At 41.0% G+C, this 27,956-nt stretch overlaps 1 protein-coding gene across 1 annotated transcript in view; it reads right to left on the reverse strand.

Moving 5' to 3' along the window:
• Positions 1 to 27,956, reverse strand: part of LOC132820024 (sodium- and chloride-dependent neutral and basic amino acid transporter B(0+)-like) — a 156,251-nt gene that overhangs the window by 114,806 nt on the left and 13,489 nt on the right. Inside the window, exon 3 of the mRNA XM_060831950.1 lies at positions 21,651 to 21,764. Coding sequence (XP_060687933.1) covers positions 21,651 to 21,764 — 114 coding nt within the window. The remainder of the gene's footprint in view (positions 1 to 21,650; positions 21,765 to 27,956) is intronic.

Here is a 27,956-nt window from a genome sequence, read left to right on the forward strand (position 1 = left end):
AAAGGCCTTTTGGAAGTCTAGATAGATTATTTTTACTGGGTTTCCCTGGTCTAACTTACTTGTTACCTCTTCAAAGTATTGAAAGGTTTGTCAGGCACAACCTCCCCTTACAAAATCCATGCTGACTTGTTCTAATCTGACCCTGCACTTCCAAGAATTTAGATATCTCATCTTTAACAATGGATTCTAGAATTTTACCAACAACTTAGGTTAGGCTAATCGGCTTATAATTTTCCATCTTATGTCTTGATTCTTTCTTGAAGAAGGGGATAACAACAGCGATTTTCCAATCATCTGGGACTTTCACTGACACTAATGAGCTTTGAAAGATCACAACCAACACCTCCGCTATTTCCTCTGAACTCGAGGATGTAGCCTATCGATGCCAAGAGATTTAAGAATTTTTACATCTTTTAGCTTCTCTAGCATTTTCTCTTTTGTAATGGCTACCATACTCAACTCCGTCCCCTGAATCTCTTTAATTGTTGGGATATTACTCGTGTCTTCCACTGTGAAGATTGACGCAAAGTACTTATTAAGTTCTTCAGCTATTTCCTTATCTCCCAGCACTAGCCTTCCTACATCAATTTGGAGCAGCCTAATGTCTACTTTTGCCTCTCGTTTGTTTCTTATGTATTGAAAGAAACTTTTACTACCATTTCTAATATTACTGGCTAGTCTACCTTCATTTGATCTTCTCCTTTCTTATTTCTCTTCTTGTTATTCTTTGTTTGTTTTTATACTCTTCCCAATCTTCTGATTTCCGAGCGCTCCTGGCCACTTTATAGACTCTCTCTTTTTCTTTGACACATTTCCTGACTTCCTTTGTCAGCTATGGCTGTCTAATCACCCCCACCCCCTCACCCGATAATCTTTATTTTCCTTGGGATGAACCTCTGTACTGTGTCCTAAATTACATCCAGAAACTCCTGCCATTGTTGCTCTGTCTTCCCCACTAGGCTCTGCTTCCAGTCAATTTTCTTCAGTTCTTCTCTCATGTGCCTGTGATTATCTTTATTTAACTGTAACAACATTACATCCGATTTTGCCTTCTCTCTTTCAAACTGCAGACTGAAATCTATCATATTCTGTTCGCTGCCTCCTACGTGTTCCCTTACTATGCCTCATTACATAGCACTAAGTCCAGAGTAGCCTGCTCCCTAGTGGGCTCCATCATAAGCTGTTCCAAAAAGCCATTCTCTAAGCATTCCATGAATTCCCTTTCTATGGATCCACCGGCAACATTATTCACCCAGTCCACCTACATATTGAAGTCCCCCTTGCCTTTCTGACATATCCTGTCTATTTCCCAGTCCATCTTATGCTACTGGTCTTGACCACTGTTAAGAGGTCTGCACATAACTCCCATCATGTTTTTTTGACCTTTGTGGTTCCTCAACTCCACCCACACAGACTCCAAATCATCTGACCCGAATGTCATTCAGTGCTATAGATTTAATTTCATTCTTAACTAACAAGGCAACCTGCCCCCTCCGCCCACCTCCCTGTCTTTTCGATAAGCTGTTAATCCTTGGATATTTAACTGCCAGTCCTGAAACCCCTGTAATCACGTCTCTGTGATGCCTACATCATAATTATTCACAATGATTTGTGCCATTAATTCATCTACTTTGTTACGAATACTACGAGCATTCAGATGAAGCACCTTAATGATAATTTTCTTATCCTCATGATTTCTAGTCATAAATCCTAAGTTATCCTTCGTTTTTGCTTCATTCCTCGTCTGCCTTGAACTCAAACCCTGCACACATGCTAACTTGCTGCTTTACATGGATGAGTTCCAAATGCACAGATTTCATGTGTGATTTCATACTGAATGGCCCAAAAAGACCTGGAAATTTCAGTTGTGGAAGTGACCGAGAAAAGAAACCCTGTTCAGCATCTGGAAGGGGCTGCTCTCCAATCATGTGTTGTTTCTCCCACATTTGCTACTGATAGGGTGACTAGTGCAGAAATGTGGGGGAGAAACAGCCTGTGATTGCAGGAGCAGTAAGCAGATGCGAGTGGGGGGCACATAATGCTGAGCACCACACCAGTAATGATATGAGAGGCTGTTGGGGAGATGTTCCTCTTGGGAAAGAGACTGCCAATGAGAGAGGCAATGAGGAGACACTGATGGGAACAAGGCTGCCATGAGGAGATGTTGCTGTGGGGCAAGCGCTGCCAAGAAGACAGTGGTTTCTGTTGGTAGAGACTACAAGGGGGAAATGGCGTTGCTAGGAGAGAAAGGCTACAATGTAGAGGCCAGGAAGAAAAGAAGGTGTAAAGGGAAAAGGCTGTGAAGGGAACAGAACAGCTTTAAACTTGTCAATTAAAAATTTACTGTTGGTCAGAAAAATGTCAAGCCTCTGAGACAATGAATTCCTTGCAAATAAATGTGACGTCTTTAGCTTAAGGCTGTGTAAATTCAAGACTGTACAGGAAAAAAAGCAGTGAATATTATTCTAATGCACACTATTATTTGGATAATTGAATACTGAATAGATTTATTTCAATAAAAACAGGTTTGTTTTTTGTGTTAACATCTCTCAAATTATTTTGCATACCATGAACACCTGAGATGCAAGGACTGTGTTAAAGTTAAGCTTGCAATTTTTTTGTATGAACTGAGATCCCAAACAATGATAAACAGCTGCATTTTAATAGTGTTTTTCATGACTTGAAGATTTTTCAAAGTGTTAGTCAGTGAAGGAAACACTAGGGAAGTCTAATTAGATATTATAATGGGAAGAAAAATAATCAAATAAGCAAACAATTAATTTAGGGGAGTCTATGGCAAAGGTGCATAACCTGAAAATTAGAGACAGAACCTTCAGGAGTGAAATTAGGAAACATTTACATAAGGCAGCTGGAAGAAGTTTAGAACTCAAATATGCAAGTAAGAATTGATGCTTGATTAAAAGCAATGTTGGATAAATTGTTAAATTAAAATCTATCGAGTCTAAGATATAGTAAAAAGGATAATAACTGGCCGGTTAAAATCCTCCAACTTCAAGCATATCCAATGAAAATGTGTTAGTTGTGACTTCACCAGTGTGGACAGGGTAGGGTAATGATTTTCTGTGCTGCAGTGTTCGTCAGTTATTTTTGAAAGAAGCTTTAGTTTCTAACTTCTGCCTATTGCCTTATACTGATTAAAATACTGCTGTGCTGACAATATTAATGCTTATCGTGGGTGCGCTGATTATATGTTTAATGGAGGATGATAATTGAGGATTCTTCAAATTCTGCTTTTGAGTTAGGTCTCAGTTCCATACTTGTCAACACGTGTACAGAAGATAATGTTACTGCCTGACTGCATCACCTAACGGAAGTGTGAGTGAGAATGGAAAAGGAACCCCTGAAAATCAAAAAAAAACATCAAAATGGAGCATTCAAAATCTAAAAGAAGCTTTTGAAAGAAAGATATTTGACCTCTGTGAAATGTTTATTCAGGCCAAATGGACAGGTAGATGGCAAATGGGATTTCATCCAAAGACACATGAAGTGATGCTTTTTTGGCAGAAGTGATGAGTAGAGGTAATACAGATTTAATGGCATTGTTCGAAAGAGCTTACGTGATTAAAAGTTGTTGGCAGTTGTTTCGCATTGATCATTGAAGGCAGCAAGATATTGGAATGTAAATGTGAAGAATTGATTAATACAGACAGGAAGCAGACAGCAATGTTTTTAAATTGGCAGGCTGGCCAATAAAAAACAGAACAGTCAAAGAAATGTGTCAGTGTAGTTCAATTCCCTGAGGGGTGTGCAGCATTGAGGTATTCATGCCACTCCCTAGTTCATCAGACCATAGCCATGTATTCCTTATATCCACCTGAGCCATCCTGGGCCATCACAGCATCCTCAATTCCAGCTACCTCCTCAAATAATAACTCATTCTTTCATCTCTTCACCTCTGAGACATTACCCTTTGGTAAAGTCAGGTTGTGGAAGACATGCAAACAACTGTGATGCCGGACACATTGTTTATAGTCTACAGCACGGTACTTCATCGGTCGAAGTATCTTCCTCAGTAGCCCTATTGTGATGGTTTTGTGCCTTTAAGAGAGATGTATTATCTGCTGTTTCTCTTGCAGAGAGGTGTTGCCACAGAGACCAGACTGTCTGCTGCAGGCAGACAGTTGGTAAATAGTTTGGCAATATCCCTCAGTGTTTTTTTTTCATGAGGCAAAAGAGGCATAAATGGGTGAAGGGTTCATACAGACCCAGGAAAGGTTTAGCTTTTCTTTTAGTTCATGAGATGGTTTCTTCTGCTGCTGAGCTAACAGCTTGACTTCTCTGCTGTTAGAGTCTTAGGTGAAAGGCTTCCTCTTTGAAATAATATGAGGTAGACTATTTCTTTCAGTATTTTGTTCTGTTGGACAGGAGAGAGGCAGCACATGACAACTTTAACTGTTTTACTAAATTGCCTTGTCAAGTGTGTGTTTATGGGATGCTCCTTATATTGGAACAGTTGATAATGTTTTACTTAAGTATGAATCATCCTGTTAAGTATTTCAAAACAGTTAAAGTTATGCCATTTATTTTTGTATTTTAATTGCGTCATAAGGATAATGTTTGTTTTGATTAAAGCTGAGTAGTCGACTAATCAAATCAAATCTGGAAGACAGCACCTTACACCAGCCTGGAAATAAATATTAAAGGTAGGGTCGAGGCTATCTCTTTACTATATCTGAGAAGGGTCTGGTCTCGTCCATAATACTGTGGTCTGCTTTAGAATGACCCCTGTGGAAGCACGCACAGTGCAGTACAACAACCCCACATCAGTCTGTGGATCCTCATGGGTGTCTACTGTATAAACTAACACTCTGAAAGAGTTAATGTTTGAGCTACATTGATCTCCACCCAATCTGCTGATGTCCCACAATTCTGGGTTAGGAATCAATTGGAGTCTGAACTGGTCTCCTGATGGAGATACACATGTCTTTGCTGCATATGGCTGATAATAAATCAAAATGCATTAAGGATTAGTGTAACCTGTACGTAGTTACTGTCATGTAATAAAATACACTGTGTAATCTAAGGCAAGTGCTGAGACTTACTCATGATCCATCGTACTCATAACTTGCTGGTGAGATAACTAACCCAGCACCTGAAAGTGGAGAAATTATTTGTTGAAGGTTAATTAAACAGTGAGAATGTGACTTTTTTGCCTCTCACCCGATCAAGTTCACCCATCTACCAATCTTTTCACCAGCTCTGAGAACAGAATATCCCACCCTTTATTTTGTTTGACTGGAGAATCTAGAACATGGAAGTCTAGCCTCAGGATAAAAGGTCACTTTCTGAGCACTAGGCTAAGCAGAAATTCATCAGATTGTGTTGAACGCCAGGCTGGAGGAGCCTCTATGTATTCTTTCTGCCCTTCTAACATATTTCAGTTTTGTCACTGATGTTAAGGGCAAAACTCTATATAAATCTAAGTAGTTGTTGTTAACATCCTTTTAAAACTATATTCCAGGGTGCGAATGGTATTAAGGGAGACTAAATTTGGTATTGTTTTCAATATTGTCTCTCATTCTACTCATTTTTTATAGGAATAAAGCTTTGTTAAATAGTCAATGCTGATGTGATTCCCTTGTGGGCTGATTTGGTTTGAAGGAGTTCCTGACGGTGCTTCATTGACAGCCTGACATTTCTCTGTTAAAACTACCTGGGTTAGTCTCTCCCAGTGAATTCAGCTCCTTCATATCATTAAACATCTGTTCACTCCCAATTTCCCTAATAAATTTCCCTGGATTATGGGTTAAACACAATACTATATTCAATTGATAATTCAAAGAAAGGGAGATCGGTCTTCAAACCCAAATATATAAGAAAATAAATATTTGTTTGATAAAATCTACACTGCTTAAATTCCTGTTAAAAGGAAAGCTGCGGTGTTACAAACCAGGGAAATACAAACTAAAGCAGGAGCCCCTGTTAGTATACAAGAGGAGAATAATGTAAATCTTGACTGCAATCAAACAGCTTCTCTCTCATTTACCAACGAACTATCCCAGGAGGAGTTGTTGGCCCAGCTATGCAGATTAGAAGTGTAGCTCTCTGAAACGTACTTACTCCTAGTATTGCTCACTCGGACCATGGTGAGGAATGGAGATTTCTGATCCATTTCGACAAGTTTCATTGTTTGTCTGCAGCCATGTTATATTAACAATTTCAAAATATCCATTGTCCAGAGAGAAATTGCAGATTGGATCTGGAAATTATGGAACAAGTTTTTAAAGGATAATTTACTTACTTAGGACGTACAGATTATTAGGAGGGCAGGCATTAACTGCTAATCTTAGTTGTGCAGGTCATTAGGCCTCTTTAGATGGCAGTTAACGGACAACCGCATTTGCTAAGATAAAACAGTTTATTATAGACCAGTCTGCCAATGAGGTACAGTCAACAATTCAAGAGTCTCCTGGTCACGTTCAATGAAGTCAACATTTTATTTCCAGGTTTTTGCTCAAATTCTTATATTTCAAATTCTAGTGATATAATTAAGGTCATTGTTCCACTCTGTCTGAATCAGTTTAATCCCTTTGCATGGCAACATTACAGATGGATCAGAACACAGAGTTATAGTCTGTACGCTGCACTCACACAGAGCCCAGCTCGGGCAAATCACTCTGTTTGCAATGGTCAATTTCACGGATTTTGAACTGCTTGTCACTGATAATATTACATTCAATTATTAAGCGTGACTTCAATAACTGTTGATTTATCACACAAGATTTCAGAACTGGCAAGAACATGGACAAGAGTATACTACAGGACTTCAACATATTTCCAATGAAGGCTCAGTGAAGAACTTAAACAGAAAGAGTGATTATTGAATGAACCTCTGAGTGCACACGATCAGGGTGCACAAACCTCTCGGCATCATATCATCCCATAAATAGCAACTGCAGTTTTGCCAATTTCCTTCTGTTTCTTCCTCCTATTTAGTAAACCTTGTTTCTACTACTTTCTGGTTTGGAGACAGAATTTCAAACAGACACACAATGATTGGGCAATGAGAGCGGACGGACAGACTTGAAAGTAGAAGTTTTCAGAAAAATCAAAAGCAGCAACAGAAATGCACGGCATTGACAGAGAGCAGTGTTTTGGATGAAAATGAAATGTGTGCATTTAGGAAAAACAGGAAATGAAAGGGCATTAGTGAATAATGTGGCGCAAGGAAGAGGTGCTTGCTAGAAGCACAAATTCAATTGCAAAAAGTGCTTAGCATAAATTAGATCAATGAGTATAAATCAAATTTATATATGACCTAATAACAAATATTGTTACCAATATCATTTATCAGGATGGGTCTTTTTCCTAGGGTGGGTGAGTTCAAAACTAGGGGGCATCGTTTGAATGTAAGGAGTTAAGATTTAAAAATGAAATAAGGGACAACCACAGAGATGTGGAATGAAATACCACAGGAAGTGGTGGATGCAGGTACATTTACAACATTTAAAAGACATTTGGATAAGTACATGAATAGGAAAGGTTTGGAGGAATTTAGACCAAAAGTAGGCAAGCAGAAGCATGTTAGTTTGGGAACACAGTTGGCATGGACTGTTGGACCAAAGGATCTGCTTTCATGCTGTATGACTCTATTACTCATAATTGCATCAATACCATAGTAAGAACAAAACTCTGGGATAATGATACTAGAGAAAAATAATCAGTCCTCTGAGCACACACAATGTGTGCATAAACCTCATCAGTATCACATGATCCCATAAACTGCAACTACAGTTTTCCCAATTTTCATCTGTTTATTCTCCCTATTTGGTAAACTTCTTTTCTTTTCTACTTTCTAATTTGTGGGATAGAACATGAACCAAACACAAATTGTGTTGGACGGTGGCAGCAGTAGGACAGATTAGGAGTTTCAGAACATACAAAGGAAAGAAAGGAAATGCCAAGACAATGAGATGCAGCAGTGTTTTGGATGAAACTGAAATGTTTGCATTTGGAAAAGATTGGAAAAGAAAGGGCATTAGTGATGAAAGTGGTGTCAGAAAGAAGTAGGAAGAAGTGTTTGATAAAAGCACCAATTCAAATGCACTTGAGACAAACTAGATGATTTATGAGTTCCAATTAAAATTATATATGATGTAACAATAAATAGTATTGCTGATATTATTAGTTCAGAAAAGATAGAACAGGATGTTGCCAGGAATGGAGGGATTCAGTTATAAAGAAACACTGGGTGGACTGGGACTTTTTTGTGCAAAGTAGGAGGATGAGAGATTACCTTATTGAGGTTTATAAAGTCATGAGGGACATGGATAAGGTGAATAGCAATAGTCTCTTCCCTAGTGTGGGCGTGTTCAAAACTTAAGGGTATATTTTTAAAAGATGAGAGGAGAAAGATTCAAAAATGACATGAGGGGCAACTTTTTCATACAGAGAGTGGTTCGTATGTGGAATGAACTGCCAGAGGAAGGATGGATGCAGATACAGTTACAACATTTGCAAGACATTTGGATAAATACTTGAATAGGAAAGAATTGGAGGGATGTGGGCCAGACACAGGCAAGTGGGACTAGTTTAGTTAGGGAATATGGTCGGCATGGACTAGTTGGACCAAAGGGTCCATTTCCAAACTGTTATGACTTTGCAACTCTAACTTGAAATGGTATCAATACCAAAGGAACAACAAAACTTTGGGATAATGACAGTAGAGTGAAAGAACCTAACCTCAGGAAATCAAGAATTAGAATCAGTTTGGGTGGATCTCAGTAAAATCAAGGGGGAGAAAGCACTTGTGTACGTTATTACACAGCCCCCAACAGTAGCTGCAGAGTAGGGCAGAGTGAATGTCAGGAGACTTGTGCTCCATGTAATTTGGGTAATCATTGATCATTGACAAATTTACTCTTCATATAGACTGGGCAAACATTAATAGCAGTGACAGCTTGCAGGACAAGTACAGAGAAAGTTCGCAATTGATCTCCTAGATCAGTGTGTTCACGAATCAACGAGGATGCAATTTTGGATCAAGCATTCTCTATGAGAAAGGACTAATTAACACCCCTGTAGCGAAGGAGTCTCTAGGGAAGACTGACTGACAGTAATATGAAATAGTTTAACATTGAAATGCTTTCACAATCAGTCAAATCTCGGGCCTTGTATCTAAATAGCAGACAGGTCAACTATGATAGACTGGGAAACTCAATTAAAAGTTGAGGTAGTAGGTAAGCAGAAGTAGAATTTGAAGACAATCTACGATAAATATAGTTTAATGTAAAATCCACACTTTATGTACATTCCTTTAAGGCAAAAATACTGCACAGAAAATGTAGTCCAACTGTGGTGACAAAGAGACGTAAAGACAACATTCAATGCAAGTTAAAATCTAACAATATCGCCCTAAACGGTAGTGAGCTGAGGTTTGGGGTATTGAAGACTTCAGTAAAGGACAAGAAAAGAAAAATGAAAATCAGAATTGGCTAACAAGAGAGACATGAAAGCAGATTTTAAATGTTTCTGTGGGTATATGAATCTGAAACAATTAGACGAAAGAAAAATATGCCCATTTGATGCAGAAAGAGGTGAAATTGGGATTTGACAAAGATTTTGAAATTAATGAACATAGTCCAGCCATTTCAGAAAAAAAGAAGGAAGCATAGACCGGTTAGCCTAGTGGGCAAAATGCTGGATTCTATCATAACAGTAACACACTTACAGATGATGGAGTAGATCCAATTTACAGGAGTCATAGTTATGTTTTACAAACCTTCCCTCATTTAAAATGAAACTAAAATGTTCCTGAGAGGAGAATGGTGGGAAGACTATGGCTCTGCTCAGAAATTAGGACATCATGAACAACAAACCAAACCCAAAACTGACTGAAAATCAAATTGGTCAGACTATTGAGTACAGGAGTTGAGAAGTCACGTTGCAGCTTACAGGACATTTTTAGGCAAATTTTAGAATATTGCGTGCAATTCTGGTCTCCTTCCTATTGGAAGGATGTTGTGAAACTTGAAAATGTGCACAAAAGATTTACAAGGATGATGCCAAGGTTGGAGATTTGAGCAATAGGGAGAGGTTGAATAGGCTGGGGCTGTTTTCCCAGGAGCGTCAGAGGCTGAGGGGTAGGATAAACAGACAAAGTCTTTTTCCTGGGGTTGGAGAGTCCAGAACTAGAGGGCACAGGTTTAGGGTGAGAGGGGAAAAATATAAAAGAGACTTAAGGGGCAACTTTTCTATGCAGATGGTGGTAAATGTATGGAATGAGCTGCCAGAGGAAGTGGTGGAAGCTAGTAGAATTGCAATATTTAAAAGGCATCTGGATGGGCATATGATTAGGAAGGGTTTGGAGAGATATTGGCTGGGTGTTGGCAGGTGGGAGTAGATTGGGTTGGGATATCTGGTCGGCATGGACAAGTTGGACCGAAGGGCCTGTTTCTTTGCTGTACGTCTCTATGACTATGGAGAGAAAGTGAGAGAGCGAGAGAGCAAGAATGAGAGTGAGAGACAGAGAGGGACAGAGCAGGATAGAATGCAGCTGCTCTGAAGGCAAGAAATAACTTTTTGTGTTAGCAGCCAATTCTGGTAAGAGTTGACTCTGCTGGTATCTTGGGGTTTTGCTGCCTAGATTAGAAAACGTTTTAGGAATTAATTGTTAAATGGTGTATGCAGAACCTTTGTTCTTCCACTGACCCTTCTTCAACTCGCCCAACAAGACGTAGAAGAAAGTGAGGAATGCAGATGTCAGAGAGTCAGAGACCAAAAGCATACTGCTGGAAAAGTACAACAGGTCAGGCAGCATCTGATGAATACGAGAGTTGACATTTCGGGCATAAACCCCATTCTGAAAGAAGGGCTTCTGCCCAAAACATCGGCTCTCCTGTCCCACTGATGCTGCCTGACCCGCTGTGCTTTTCCAACCCCATACTTTTTGATTTCAACTGGGTGTGGCCAGCCAATCATGTATTGCCCATAACATCATAGTTGTACAGTGCCATCACAGAGCAGTGTCTGTCAGAAGACCAGCAGAATGCCTTGTATTCAAGAGCAAAAAATACCAGCTTTATATGAGGGGAACAAATATGAGACCACCTGACATTTACACATTGCTTCTGCAACTCTCACTCTCCCCTGCTGAATTGCAGAATTTCAATTGGCACATGGTCTGTTCCTGCGTCATAAACCCGATGTGATCCTGGCAACCATATTGATGAGCAGGCAGCAAGATGTTTGCATCTCACCTTAACTGGGCACAGACAAATTGTGCAGTACAATTCCCTGCTGTCAGAACATTATTAGTCAGCAATTTTAACACACTGAAGTTAATGAAAAAGTTGAAATTTAAGTCAGAATTCAGACAATTTACAATTGTCTGTTCTGATATAATGTATATTTATGGCCCAAAGTGTACTAAATTCCCGGCAATAGAAATTATTATTTTCATGAATGCTTACCCTATATTCAAAAAAAAGGTATCGTTGATTATCCTTGGAAATCCAATGACTCAATAATATTCTTGCTACTGACATCTATGCAAGATGTTCTATGCAAAACGATTGTCCATTTCTCTCACTCATTCAGATTGACAGAATGAGCAATCAGTCCCAACAGAATTGAGCACTGTCCCTTTGAGAGTCCTGCTGCATGTTTCATCCACTCCCCACCAACTGAAGCACTCTACTCACGGCAATGGTGATTGGAAGGATGCAAACAGGTAGTACAGACTGTAGGCGAGGACACAGGTATATGAAATGTTGTCAAATGCTGTAAATACAATGGTATTTATGCCCAAACCTTAAAATTAAATAAGAAGCATGAGATTAGTTTTGAAACTGTTTTGAAATAAATTAAGAGACATTGAACCATAGAGTCCTACAGCACGGCAGCAGGCCCTTTGGCCCAAACTGCCCCATGCTGACCAAAATGTCACTCTACAAAATACCCTGGAAGAACTGCAACAAACATTACATTGGATAGATGGGCAGGAAAATTGCCAACAGGATACACGAGCACCAAGTAGCCACCAAAAGACATAACCAACTATCACTGGTATCCTTACACACAGAAGAAATGGGACACTAGTTCGACTGGGACAATACATCCATCCTGGGACAGGCTAAACAAAGACACCCATGGGAATTCCTAGAAGCCTGGCTTTCAAACCGAAACTCCATCAGCAAATACATCGATCTGGACCCCATTTGGACTTAGAAAAAGAACCAGAAGATATCACCGATCATGACAGACTGAGACTCGTAAAGAGAAAGTAGGACAGAACACCAGCGCTTCAACAGAGGCTCACTGATTATGTTACCTAGCAAAATGTCTGAGAACAAATGTACCAACGCAGCGAGCAAACTTACAACCTGAGCTACTAACCTTCTCAAAAATTGCAAATGTCCATCTGTCCTAATCCCATTTCCCTGCACTTGGCCCATATCCTTCTAATTCTTTCCTATCCATCTATTTGTCCAAATGGCTTTTAAATGTTGTTAATCTACCCACTTCCACTGGCAGCTCATTCCATATGCATACCACTCTCCTTATGAAAAAGGTTGCCCTTCAGTTTTATTCCCTTTTATTCTTTTCCTCTAACCTTAAACTGATGCCCTTTGGTCCTCAATTCCCCAATTCTGTGAAAAGACAGAGCATTCACCCTACCTATGCCTCTTATCATCTTATACACCTCTATAAGATCCTCCCTCAGTCTCCTACACTCTAAAGAAAAAAGGTCCTAGCTTGTCCAAGCTCTCCCTATAACTCAGACCATTGAGTCCAAGCAACATCCTTGTAAATTTCTACTGCACTCTTTCCAGTTTAATAACATATTTCCAATAACAAAGTGACCAAAACTGAACACAATACTTCAAGCGCAGCATCACGAATGTCCTGTTTAACTGCAACATAACTCCCCAATTTCTATACTCATTGGCCAGACTGATGAAGGCCAGTGTGCCAAAAGCCTTCTTCACTGCCCTATCTACCTGTGACTCCACTTTCAGTAAACTGGGAATCCCTGAACTCTAAGATCCTTCTGTTCCACTCACTCCTTACAGCCTTACCATTCACCATGAAACTCCTACCTTGATTTGATTTTCCAAAATGCAAGACCTCACGCTTATCTATATTAGGTTCCACTTGCCATTTCTCGGACCACTCCCAGCTGATCAAGGTCCTGTTGCAATTTATGATAACCTTCCTCACTCTCCATTATACCACCTATTTTAGCGTCGTCAGCAAAGTTACTAATCACGCTTTGAACATTCTCATCCAAATCATTCATATAGATAACAAACAGTAATGGGCCAAGCACCAACCTCTGAAGCATTCCACTTGTTGCAGTCCAACAAGCAGCTTTCCGTTATTACCCACTGCTTTCTACCATCAAGCCAATTGTGGATCCAATGTGCCAGCTCCAACTGGATTACATGCGATCTAGCCTTTCAGAGCAGCCTACCATGTGGAATCTTATCAAAGGCCATACTGAAATCCATTTTGACTATGTCTACCGCCCCACCCTCAACCACCTTCCTGGTCACTTCACCAAAGGTTGCTAACAAATTTGTGAGGCATAGTCTCTCATTCACAAAACCATGCTGACTACTCCTAAACAAACCGTTTTTCCAAACGCATGTACACCTTACCCCGTAGAATCTTCTCAAGCAACTTACCTACCATACATGTTAGGCTTACTGATCTATCGTACCCAAGCTTTTCTTTACAGCCCTTCTTGAATAAGGGCACACCATTCCTCCTCACAGAATTAGCTGGTAGACAAAATCAATCTTATCTAGTTGCCAGTTGGCATTGCAATTTCTGTTGTTGTTTGTATTTCCAGAGGATTATGTGCGCACGTGATGGATGAGTATAAGCTGTACTTTAATTCCAAGAACCTTAATTTGGATAGATATGTTTCTAAATTATTGAAATGTAAAATTCTTGAGTCATTCAACTTCAAATGTCGCATTTTCATTGCATTTGCAACAAAAATCCTGAACAATATAGGCTGAGATTTTCAGGATTCCAGATATGCTGTCATCAGTTATGTATTTTAGAAGGGATTGAAATGGATGTTGATCTAAGAAATAATTTACTAATAAAGCCAATAGTCTGAGATTTTACTGGCCTGTCCCAGTGTCATACCAAAGGCAAAGGAGCTGCTCCGAATCCTATGTAAACAGCAAACTACTCAATGAGGCAGCATGTCTTAACAGCAAGGCGAGAACATCGAGGACATTACCTTTCACTGTGAATGAAAATAAGAAAGGTATCCACTTATAGTCTTTTGCATAAACGTAAGACATCTCTAAGCACCTTACAGATAATTTATAAGGGGAGGAAACGGCCTGGTGGTATTATTGCTGAACTGTTAATCCAGAGACCAAGATAATGTTCTGGGAACCAGGGTTCGATTCCTGTCATAACAGATGGCAAAATCTGGATTCAATACAAATCTGGAATGAAGAATTTAATGATAACTCATAAAAAGGTTGACTCTTTATTTTTTACAGTTGGAAAAGACCATTTCAATTAGTTCTTGTATAACGGACTATAATTGCTGTTTCTTGTCCTTTTTTGTGTGCAATAAACTGGCTTATTTATAAGATAGAGTAAATGATAGCATCTTACATTGAGTTTGAAAGTGATGTAGTTCAATCAAAAATGATTATATTAAATATAAACAAAGGGATTTAATAAACGGTGAAGATAAAGATTAGCTATGGGTGGATTACGACCCAAAATGAAAAGTACGACAGTAGACATTTAATGGTTAACACTGAAAGACAAACAAAGATGATGGAATACCACAGGTCACAACAGCATATGTTTTTGGTGGGGATAGATATTATATGGAACTGTAGGCTAATCCACAACATTCCTGTACACTCCCTGACCTCATTCCCAAAGCATGGAGCATTGGTGGGTGTTAAAGTCAGTAACTCTCTCATCATACACAAATAATTAATGGTCAAATGATTTGTTAAAGACTCAGTTGACCACAGTATTACACTGTGCACACCATCAAACAGTTGGTGTAGGCAGGAGCGTGATTCCTTTCTTATAACAATCAAGTTGTCTGGTATCATCACTGGGTGGGATGTTCTTCATGGTGTTTCATAAGTGCCCACCTGTAGTGCTTTAAGGCTCGCTTTGGATTCTGAGCTCACTGCTGATTCTGCCTGGATGAGGTGGGAGGCATACCAGCTAATTTCACTCTCTGTAATTAGCAATGAAAATACATTCTTTTAAAGCACAGAAACCTCCCAAGTATAGTGTTCCAACAAAACAAATCTAAGATCATAATGGATCAAAGGAAGACACCTGTAAAGTGTCAAAAAGAAAGTAAATAAAAGATTCAGAGCATTTTAGTAAAGGAGAACCAAGGAAAACATTGATAAAATGCACTATGAAACTAAACGAGTGAGAAACAAAAGCAGAGTGTAAATGTTTTTATATACATGTAAAAAGGAATAGAACAGCAAAAGCAAACGTAAATCCATTAGAAGCAGACACAATTCCAGCCCACTTAGAAAATATGATTGGATTTGGAAGAGTCTACATGGATTTAGGAAAGGAAAATCATCTTTGACAAACCTGGGAGAGTTTAAGGATCTAAATAATATATTAAATAAGAACCGATAGATGTTGTCGGTTTAGGTTTTCAGAATGTTTTCAAAAAGGTTCCACACTGGAGTGAAAAAAATTAGAGCACATGGGAGTTGGGGGAGGAATATATTAGCATGGATTGAGAACTGATTAATGGACATGAAAGAGTATAAGAACAACTGATTCAATTTTAGTTTAGTAAGCTTCAATTAGTGTGGTTCCAAAGGGGTCAGTGTTTAGGCTCCAGCTATTTATAATCTGTAGGAATGATTTGAAGAAAAACAAAATACTGCAGAGGCTGGGAATCTTAAAGAAACAAACAGAACACTCGAGAAACTCAGCAGGCCTGGTAGCATCCGTGCAGAAAGAAAGAGTTAACATTTTGAGTTCATTATGACTCTTCAGTCAGGGTTCAACATCATATTTCCAAATTTGCAGATGGAGTTTAGAAGAGTGATAGGTGATCTAATGCCATCATACAAAAGTCTTGCAGGGATTGACATGGTCAACGCAGGAGGAAGGTTTCCTATATTACAATAAAGGGTGAGTCATTTTGGACTGTAATTTTTTGGAATTTCATCAATCAATCAAAAATAGGGGCAGTGAATATTCAGAAATCTTTGCCCCAAACGACAATGAAAACTCAATAGTTGAGCTTGCCCAAGGCTGAAACTGATTTATGCCTATAAATCAAGGGACACGAGATTATTACAGGAAACTGTTGTTTTACTTAAATCTCATTGCAAAGCTATCTGTTTGAAAATAGTACACTAACATGCTTACATTATGAACGTGGAGTAACAAAGGTCTTTCACCAGTTTGGATAACAAGGAGACTCCCCTGTTCCATTAACATCTCCTTAAGATAATTATACTGGAAAAGGTCTTCACTAATTCACTCACTCAAGTTTCAGAGGTTCTTGCAGATCCCAGCAGAATCACCTACAACATCATGTTTACAAATAGGTTCTGTCAAATTCAGAAGTCAACAAACGGATCTCTCCAGCATCTCCACTCTGTCTACCTCAATTAATGACATCAAGTCATACAGTGTTACAGCATAGGAAGATGCTCTTCAACCTATTGTTTCTGTACCAGTTATCAAGAACTGATCTACTCTAATCCCATTTCCCAGCACTTAGCCTTGTATCCTTTGGTGTTTCAAGTGATCATCTAGACTGTTTTTAAATGCTGTAGTGGTTCCTGCCTCTACCACCGTTTCAGAAAGTGAATTTGAAACAGTGAAAGGGGATATTCCACTGTTTTAATTGTGAACAACATCTCTGCAAGGCGATCTAACACCAACATCTGGTGAAGTAAATATAGTGACTATATTCATGGGTATAAAACACAATTGCTCATTTAAACTGTTGCCAAATCAAGACTGCTCAGAACACTAATCTGTAACATGGGCACAGCTTTCCACACTGCATCCGGTCCAAGGCTGGCAAACTGCCCAAAGGAAGTTTCCAGGAAAAACATTGGCATCCCAGTGACTGCCAGCATCAGAATGTAGGGAATAAGGAAAGCACCTGCAAAATATAGAAAAGGCAAAGTCAAAGAAATTGCTTGAATATTAATGTCACCAGGTTTCATAACTAATAGTTCATTTCGTATTAATACTGGAATGAAATGTTGTTGACAGAAGAGTGTGGCTGCAGATTGTAGATTGCGTCTTTTTTTGTATTTAGATCCTGTGTACAATCAACATTCAGGGACCTATACAACAGTGTTGCTCCTAAAACCTGAGGTCAGCCACACCTGCTGATTTCTCCAGCATTCTCTATTTGTTTTACGCACCGAGCATGCGCGTTATTTTGCTTTTATTTAGCTTTGATAATTGTACTTGGCAGCCTCAGGATGACTGTCAGGAGGAAAATGCATGATTACAATGGCCAGGAGGTTGGAAAGGGCCTCTTTATAGGATTGAAGCTTGGAATGAAAATACAGTCAGTGCAGTCGAATGATGCTACTGACATTGATTCCATTTTCCTCAGGAGAGCTGTTTCTCTCATGCTTGTGGACCAGGGAAAAGAATCATGAATGTAGCAAAACAGTGTGACACCATAAGGCTTCCTGTAAGGAGGGCAATCTTTCCAGGAGTGTCAGAGAGATTCTCCAAGTTTGGGGTGATGCACCACATTCTCCATTTCTTCCTGGCCATTGGAGAGCTGCAAAGTTACCTCTGTGCACCATTTCCTGTCTTGGAAAGAGGAAGGGTCAGAAACTGGAAAGAGGAGATAGGGGCAAGGTGACATTGACCCCATCGACATGGGTACGATGAGATTGTGAGGCTATCCTTCAATGAACACAGACTTCCCCACCCTAACACACACCAATCATTCACCAGCATCACACTCATTTCAAACTCTTCCACCAGGAAATCCCTGCACCAAAATTAATCAATAAATTAAAAACCACCAAAAATCTTCACAAGCCAGCTTTACACCACTGAACTCTTCACCCTTGTGTGCAAGCCTTTACTGTCTTTCAGATATTGCCACCCAGCCCAATGTTACATTCCTGCCCTCATGACTGAAGCTTGACTGGTGCAATGTGCTGACTCTCACAACAGGAAACTACAGATGGCCATGCATGGTATCTTCAAACGCCTACATGATTTGAGGGCCTGATTTCAGACTGGAGCGGTACACGACCTGGTGGTTAGAATAGAATCATTGAGTCATACAGCACAGATATAGACACTGCAGTCCAACTCGTCTATGCCAACCAGACATCCCAATCTGACCTAGTCCCATTAACGTCTGGCCCATATCCCTCCAAACCTTCCTCCTCATGTATCTGATATAAAAGTTGCCTTTCCAGTTTTGTAATTGTATCAGCCTTCACAACTTCCTCTGGCAGCTTGTTCCATAAAAGCACCTTCCTCTGCATGAAAACATTGCCCCTGGATTCCCTGTTAATTCTTTCCCCACTCCCTTTAAACCTTTCCCTCTAGTTTTGGACATCTGCACCTTGGCTATTCACCCTATCCATGCCCCTCATGATTTTATAAACCACCCTCAGGTCACCCTGCAACTCCAATAATCTAGGGAAAAATGCCCAGCCTATTCATGATTTGGAGGAGCCAGTATTGGACTGGGGCAGACAAAGTTAACAGTCATACAACACCAGGTTATAGTCCAACAGGTATTTGGAAGCACTAGCTTTCAAAGCGCTGCTTCTTCATCAGGTGGTTATGAATCAGGACCTATGACACAGAATGTATAGCAAAAAATTATAGTGACACAATGATATGTTGAACACACCTAGATTGTTAAGTTTTTCATCTTTTTGAATGGGTTTGCTGGTTTCGGTTCTTTAATATGTAAATCCCAGAACTTCTTTTCAGTCACATTCTCCAGATAACTTAAGGTTTTATCACAACAGGTGACATCTCAGCTCAGAGAATGCCTTGATTTCGCTGCACTTTGGATGCTGCCTGAACTGCTGTGCTCTTCCAGCACCACTGATCCAAAATCTAGTTTCCAATATCTGCAGTCATTGTTTTTACCACCTTATAGGTGTGAGGGTTTGAGTCTGTCTGTATCCCAATCTTGAGTAAAACTGGTTCTATTTCCAAAGAAGAATGTTTTTAAAAATTGTCCTCCTTCACACTCACCTGATGAAGAAGCAGCGCTTTGAAAGCTAGTACTTCCAAATAAACCTGTTGGACTATAACCTAGTTTTGTGATTTTTAACTTTGTCCAGTCTATTCAGCTTCTCCCAATGGATCAAGCCCTCCAATCCCAGCAACATTTCTGTGTCCTCTCAAGTTTAACAATGCCTTTTCTAGAGAAGAGTGACCAGAATTGGTTTCAGTACAGTATTACATAAGTGGTCTCACCACTGTCCAGACGAGTTTATCCTGACGATCAACAATGATAACTCGACGACCCTAAGTGGCCTGGCCAATGTTTTGGAGAGTCACAAAGTACATCCTAACTCCTATACTCAATGTACTGACCAATGAGGGTAAGTGTACCAAACGCCTCCTTCACAATCCTGTCTACCTGCGACTCTGAAGGAACTGTGAAGCTGCATCCCTCGGTCTCTGCTCAGCAGCACTCTGCAGGGCCCTACCATTAACTATATAAGCGCTGCCCTGTTTGCCCTCTCCAGTTTCCTTCCATTTGCCCACAAGCCTGTATCTTGACTTTGCTCTGAGCAATGTGTACAATCGCTACTTCACAACGGTTAGCAACCTCCGCCTCTAGGCACTTTCACTATCTTTTCCCTTCATTCTTATTCCCTTTTGTTCATAACATCAAAAACACCATTTTCCTGCGCCTTTCAGTGCTGCAGTTAGCTTTTCGACTCTCCTCGCAAGACTTCCGCCAACACATCCTGTTTGGACTACATTACCCACGGTGCCGTTAGCCATCCCTGCACTTGCGCAGTGCAGTCCAACGTTTGGTATTAGATGGACTGCCCGCGATGCCTCATGGGAGTTGTAGTTCTGACGTGCGTTCGCGCTCCGCAGCAGCTGGTGGCCAACGGCCAGGAGTTCGAATTGGAGCGCGCGAGACCCAACAAACGACGGTCACGTGGTGCGGCTTGTGTTGTTGGAGTGAGTCTGTAAATACCGGTGGGAATACACTCCCTCAATCAACATCCTCCTCATTATATAAACTACCCCGATCCTGTCCATCAATTACTTCCAGTGACGGCTCTCCCACAGTTAAATCTGGCCTTTACTGCCCTACCCCCATTGGAAAGTTACAGAGATAGCGGCTGGAATCCTTCTGCCTATCAACTATTCACACCGGGATTCCCAGTTTAGAGAGCGGCAACATCCGGGCTGTTCACACTGTGGGGAGGTTACAGCTTCTCCCCACGTCTGCAGGAGTTCCCGCTGGGTGCTCTGGTTTCCTCCCACAGTCTGAAGGTCTGCAGTTTAGATGCTGTCTGACCTGCTGCGCTTTTCCAGCAACACATTTTCAGCTCTGGTCTCCAGCATCTGCAGTCCTCACTTTCTCCAGGTCTGCAGTTTAGGTCGACTGGCCATGCTGAATTGTCCCTAGTCTTCAGGGATGTCCAGACCAAGTGGATAGGCCACGGGAAACGCAGGGATACAGGGATAAACAATGCAGAGATGATGGGCCGAATGGCCTGTATTTGCATTGGAGGGATTCTCTGATTCTTTGTGAGATGCATAATTTGACATGAGCAGTAGTAGTATGGATGATCATTAGTTGAATAGCGATGTTAAGTGCATACACTATATGGGCTGCACAGTGGCACAGTGGTTAGCACTGCGCCAGGGACCTGGTTTCAATTCCCACTTCGGGCAACTGTCTGTGTGGAGTTTGCACATTCTCCCAGTGTCTGCATGGGTGCCCTCCGGGCGCTCCGGTTTCCTCCCATAGTCTAAAGACGTGCAGGTTAGGTGAATTGGCCTTGCTAAATTGCCCATAATGTTAGGTGCATTAGTCAGGGGTGAACGTAGGGAAATGGGTCTGGGTGAGTCGCTCTTTAGCAGGTCTGTTTCCACACTGTAGTGAATCTAATCTAATCATTTCGATTGGCAACAATACTTTCAATGCAGGATCTCAGCTACCCTCTCAAATTTACTGAAATGCTGTTGAGCACAAATAAGTTAGAGTTACTACAAAAGTATCAGTGGAGCAAAAATGTTTGAAATTGAAGCCCTTTCTGAGATGCTGTCCTCAGTTCTCTTGTGTGCTCTCCAAAGGAAATCACAAGTGACACCACCTGAGACAGTAATCTACCAGTCACTATTTGCATGTCTTGAAGTCAGCAGCAACTTCCATCTTGTCAAAAAGGTCAGTTATTTTTGTAGTGCCTGTTTGTGATTGTATGTTTTTGTTAAATTGCACACATACTGTTTTTATATTTGAAACTTGATCACAGTGCTAGTGTGGAGTAAGGGCGGATGGCATTACCGTTGGTGAGCGCAGGTTAAAAAATGCTCTCTGGTTCTTTGAATGTGATTTTTTTTTACACCATTTACTTGTTGTCTTTGTGCTTGTTTCTCCCCTGTATTTTGGATTTCATGACAATACCTCCTCCATTTCTGTAGGCCAGGTACGGGAATCTTCATACATTGCCCAAACCCACAGCAGAACCGATCACTGAGAGCAAGTAGTCAATCTTCGAGGACCAGTTACCTCGCTCCACATTCTCGTCACCTTCACGCACACGTTCACTAGTGGCAGCCTGGGGAAAAGAGAGGAAATGGCTGATTTAAAAACAGAAATTGTTGGAGAAACTCAGCAGGTCTTGGCAGCATACATGGAGAGAAAGCAGAGTTAATGTTTTGAGTCCAGTGACCTCTCTTCAGAACTGATAGTACCTAGGAAGAAACTGTACGAAAGCTGATGACGGAAATGAGCTAACCAAGCCCAAAGGGAGAGAAAGAAAGTTAGACAAAGGAATGGTTGATAGTATGGCAGGAAAGGGGGAAAAACTGATAGGGACAATGAGTAAATGAAATTTGATTGAAGCAGCGAGGTCATAATCGGACCGACAGTAGGTAAAGGACGTTGTTAGTAGAAAGTGAGGACTGCAGATGCTGGAGATTAGAGTCAAGAGTGTGGTGCTGGGAAAGCACAGCAAGTCAGGGAGCATCTGAGGACCAGGAGAATCAACATTTTGGACAAAAGCCCAAACCTGAATTGAAGCTTTGGGCAGATTCCTGATGAAGGGCTTTTGCCCAAAACGTCGATTCTCCAGCTCCTCTGATGCTGCCCGACCTGCTGTGCTGTTCCAGCCCCACACTGAAGGATCTTGTTAGCTCAGCTGGCTGGCTGGATGGTTTGCAATGCAAATAGATGGCCACAGCATGAATTCAATTTGTGCACTGTCTGAATGTGGGAGAATTGTTAGATTCATTGCAGCTATTTTGTCACATATTAAAAGCCTGGAAACCATTTTAAATTTCATCTTAGTGCTTGCTTGCTCAAAGTCTGTGTTTTCTCATGCCCGGCTAAGGCAGTTGGCCTTGCAACTGTACTGATACCTGATAAATTCTTCTCTTTGGATGGAGCTATTCTTCTCTTTGCAATGACCTATTTGTCTACTAACGCCTGCTTATCATTTACTAACTGACACTGTCCAGACATTACGTGACTGAAGCAAGGTGCCCAGCTTGCTAATTATCCTGCAATTAACAGTTTGCTAATTGTTAATCAATTCTGGCCTATATAATCACTTTTATGTGGCTGTTCTTCCCCTGAGGGAGAAAGTGAGGACTGTAGATCAGAGCTGACAATGTGTCGCTGGAAAAGCGCAGCAGCCAAGGAGCAGGAGAATCGATGTTTCGGGCATGAGCCCTTCTTCAGGAATGGCTCATGCCCGAAACGTCGATTCTCCTGCTCCTTGGATGCTGCCTGACCTACCGTTCTTTGTTGCAGACATTTTGTCCCCTGTCTGGGTGACATCGTCAGTGCTTGGGAGCCTCCTGTAAAGTGCTTCTTTCCTCCGGCATTTGTAGTGGTTTGAGTCTGGCGCTTCCGGTTGTTAGTTCCAGCTGTCCGTTGCAGTGGTTGGTATATTGGGTCCAGGTCGATGTGCTTATTGATTGAATCTGTGGATGAGTGCCAAGCCTGTAGGAATTCCCTGGCTGTTCTCTGTTTGGCTTGTCCTATAATAGTAGTACACATAGACAAGGAAGAAACCATGGTCTCATCCGATGTAACGGCACTGTTCACCTCTATCGACAAAACCCTAGCCAGAGAAACAATAGCCAACCTGCTGAACATACAGAACAGACAGCAGGACATTGAACCTATCGACAAAGATGGCATACTCAAACTACTGGACCTGTGCCTCACAACACACTTTACATTCAACAACCAAATATATGAACAAATCAATGGCACACCCATGGGCTCACCCATCTCTAGACTCATAGCAGAAGCTGTAATGCAAAGATTAGAACAAACCGCAAATTAACCCAAACTCTGGGTCAGATATGTGGATGACACCTTTGTAATCATTAAAAACACAGAAATAGAGAACACACACCGGATCATCAACGCCACACTCACAGGAATCTGATTCACGAGAGAGGAAGAAAAGGACAACTAACTCCCATTCCTAGATGTGATGGTACAGAGAACACCAAACGGAGAATTCACCACAAAGTATACAAGAAAGCCACACACACCGACCAAGTCCTGAACTACGAAAGCAACCACCCCAACACACACAAAGATGTTGCATCAAGACACTATTCAAAAGGGCCACAACACACTGCAGTACACCAGAACTGCAAAAAGAGGAAGAAGAACACCTATACAATGTATTCGGCAAAAACAGATACCCGCGCAACTTCATCAACAGATGCCTGAGGGAAAGACAACAGAATGAGGACATGCAGCAACCTAAAGGACTAGCCACACTACCATCAAAACATTTCCGAACTGACAGCCAGACTACTGCGACCACTAAGACTCATAACAGCACACAAACCAACAGCCAGTCTACGATAGTGTACAAACTCCTATGCAAGGACTGCACAAAACACTACATAGGACAAACAGGAAGACAGCTAACGATCCGCATCCATGAACACCAACTAGCCACGAAACAACATGACCAGCTATTCTTAGTAGCCACGCGTGCAGATGACAAGCAACGTGAATTTGACTGGGACAACACTGCTATTATAGTTCAAGCCAAACAGAGAACAGCCAGGGAATTCCTAAAGGCATGGCACTCATCCACAGATTCAATCAACAAGCACATCAACCTGGACCCAATATACCGACCACTGCAGCTGGAACTGATAACCGGAAACGGCAGATTGAAACCACTACAAATGCTGGAGGAAAGATCACAGAAGCACTTCACAGGAGGCTCCTAAGCACTGAGGATGTCAGCTAGACAGGGAACGAAACGTCTGCAACACAAATTCCCAGCTCGGCAAATAGAACCACAACATAAACATGATTGGCCAAGAGTGTGTTTATACAGGATCCAGACAACAATCACCGAAGCAGTATGGTTTTCCAAAACAGGCAGAAGAAGAGGTCAGGAAGTTAATAGTTTTCTGCAACAAGGGATACGGAGACCAGTAGCTTCCACTATCAACTCACCTATTTGACCAGTTACGAAACCAGACAGTAGCTGGCAAATAGCGGTAGATAACTGGACATTGAACAAGGCCACCCTGTCTACAGCCCCCACCATAGCAACGAACCCAGAGATCGTAGTCAAGCAAAGTGAGGATGCGCAATGGGTCACAGTTTTGGACATAAGTAATGTGTTTTGGTCAACTCACTGGAGAATGAATGCCGATATAAACCCACATTTACTTTCCAAGGTTAGCTGAAACTGAATCGCCAGATTGACACTTTTGCTACAGGGAAGAATATTGCCTGTGAAAGGGGTAAAAACTACCACCATGTTAGGAGACAACTTCATATAGCAGGGAGGAAAACACAAGTGTCAATTGACAGCAGTAAATGATCCCAAGGGCCCATTTGTATCAAAACAATTGGAGGGGGTAAGACGGGGCCTGAAAGCAGACATGCATAAGAGATAATCCATCACTGGACCCCACACACTAAAATAATTAGAACTCTTCCTGATACAGCAAAGGAGTTGTTGCGGGAACCCAGATTATAAGACCGGTTCTGGAACAGGAAATCTCATGTTCAAATACATCTGTGGATCAGAATTCTGTCACATGTTGCTGTAGTTGTGATTCTATGTGCATTACTAATTATCATACCCAATGTATATCAGCTTAGAAGGTAGACAAATGAAATTGTGCAGAGATTTGAGGGTGAGCCTGTCATGAAACAGAAGGAATATTATGAAAACACTGAGTTAAGTCATATATGCATTATTTCTTCATATTCGTTATTGCATGTTTGCTTTATATTATTATACTTTTCTTTAGTGTTCTTTACATGTTCTTTTCTCTATTTTACTACAACGATATAACATGCAACTTATTCAATGGGAGGATACTGACCATCCCAGGAGAGGTTCGCAGAAAGAGACAGACAATGATCCTAAAATAAGTATCTTTGGATAAAAAGGGGAGAGATGTTAGCCAGTGGCTGCAGGAAAAGAGAGAGAGGGATACAAGCTGCCAACTCATTGCAGAAAAATACTGAATGCAAAATTATTGGCATGCAGGAAGAAGCGGCTTGTGAACTAAAATGGCCTGAGTCCAGGCACTAGTGTGAAGTTGAAACTGGTTTATGCTAAGTTCTCTGGAAAGATGAAGTAATGCCAAAGGAAGATGAGGTAATGCAAAACCCTTATTTGGACAAGCTGCCCAAGTCGGTGGGTCAGAGCCAATAAGGTAAAGGCATATGATAAGCAAATGAGCCTGAGCCAATGGTGCACAGACAGACATTTAGAAAGGAAAGGAATAAGAAGATGACTGTTGGATATGGAGCCAGTCAAAACTCCAGAGACTGACCATCACAGAAGTAAACCCTACGTCAAGACCACCGGTGCCAACATTGAGAGTGTGAGGCGTCAGACCTTGTCGTCATCAGGAGCTATACTGCTTGGGTATTAGCTTTTATATTTTGTGACTACTCAGAGAGTGTCAGAAGACTCTAGTGAGTGTACAAGTATGTTCTATGCCAACAAATGTTTTAGCTACACACATGTATTGACGAACAACATTAATAAAGTGACTTGTGAGTTATGAGAGAATTGATTCTTGTCCTCTCTGTTCAAGCCAATAACCAGAGCTGGCGAACACTAGGCTCCATCAACCAGCACAGGGCTCATACACACCATCCACCACTTCAGATACACACAGCTCAGTGAGACTAATAAGGGAAGGTGTTAGCTTATGGCCTAATGAATCACACATCACAAATGATCAAGGGGATTATTGGTCAGAGGGACAGTAGTGAAAGGGCCCCATGAGAGGGTCCAGGCCTTTCCAGGCTCTGCTCAGTCAGTGTAGATGCAGAGACTCATTTCAAGTTCTGACAACTTTTCTGGCTGCACTGTACAGCACCAGAGAGAGAGAGTGAAAAAGTTCATCCTTGAAATAATTGACATGATGTCTCAGGCCTTACTGATGGGTGGAGAGTTAATCTGCATGGAACATCTTAGACAATAGATAACTGAGGGTACAAATCCAGAAATTGCTGGAAAAGCTCAGTGGGTCTCTGAAGAGAAATCGGAGTTGGCCAGGGAATAAGGTGGTGGGTTAAAGTGGCATGTAACTGGAAGCTCAAGGTCACTTTTGCAGGGAGAATGTAGATGTTCTGCAAAGCTTTCGCCCAGTCTACACTTGGTCTCCTCCATATTGAGGGAACAGTTTTGTGAGCAGCGAATGCAATAGTAAAAAATGAGGTCTGCAGATGCTGGAGATCACAGCTGAAAATGTGTTGCTGGTCAAAGCACAGCAGGCCAGGCAGCATCTCAGGAATAGGGAATTCGACGTTTCGAGCATGCTCGAAACGTCGAATTCCCTCTTCCTGAGATGCTGCCTGGCCTGCTGTGCTTTGACCAGCAACACATTTTCAGCGAATGCAATAGCCGAGATTGTGAGATGTGCAAGTGCTGTTTTACCTGGAAGGTATGTTTGGGCCTGGAAGATTCTTTCTCATTTCGACATAACTGGTTTGCCAATTTTTCTGAAACTGTATCCCTTGGTTTGAGACTCCTCTATCCATATGGGAAACATCCTTCCTACATTTAATGAATCGGATTCTTAAAAGGTCTGTGTTTGATTGAGGTCACTACTCATTCTCCTCAAAGAAGAAAAACAGAGAGGAATTCCAGAGAATAAAGACCCTTTAATCTTTGATTGTAGGACACTCATGGAAATTAGTTTGGTGAACCTGTTTTGCACTCCCTCTACAGCAAGTATATCTTTAGGTAGGTAAGGAGGTGAAAACTATGCGCAATCCTCAAGGTATAGTTTCACCAAGATTCTATACCATTACAGTAAGACCCCTTTCCTCCTTTACTAAAATCCTCTTGTAATAAAAGTCTCTTAATTGCTTGCAGTCTCTACATGTTACATTTCGGTGTTTGATGAACAAAGGAAACCAATTCTTTGAAGTTCAACACTTCCCAATTTTTTACCATTAAAGGAATACTCTATTTCTATTTTTCCAATGAAAGTACATAACATCACACTTCTCCACACCTTATTCTATCTGACAATTCTTTGCCCACTCAAAAAGCCTCTCCAAAACCAAAAAGCATCTTTGCACTTTCCTCATAACTCACACTTACATTCAAATAAAAGCATTAACTGTGGACCAGTATTGACATGTTTGCCAGTATTGACATTTTTGAAACAGAGTTTCTAATTTGTATTAGTCCATAGATTCTTAACTTTTTCTGGGATATTTTTAATTTCTTCTATGGTGATAGATAGAAAGTATTGGTTTAGCTTTGCTGCTGTATCCTTGCCCT

The sequence above is a fragment of the Hemiscyllium ocellatum genome, chromosome 11, assembly GCF_020745735.1.
Source record: "Hemiscyllium ocellatum isolate sHemOce1 chromosome 11, sHemOce1.pat.X.cur, whole genome shotgun sequence".
NCBI lineage: Eukaryota > Metazoa > Chordata > Chondrichthyes > Orectolobiformes > Hemiscylliidae > Hemiscyllium > Hemiscyllium ocellatum.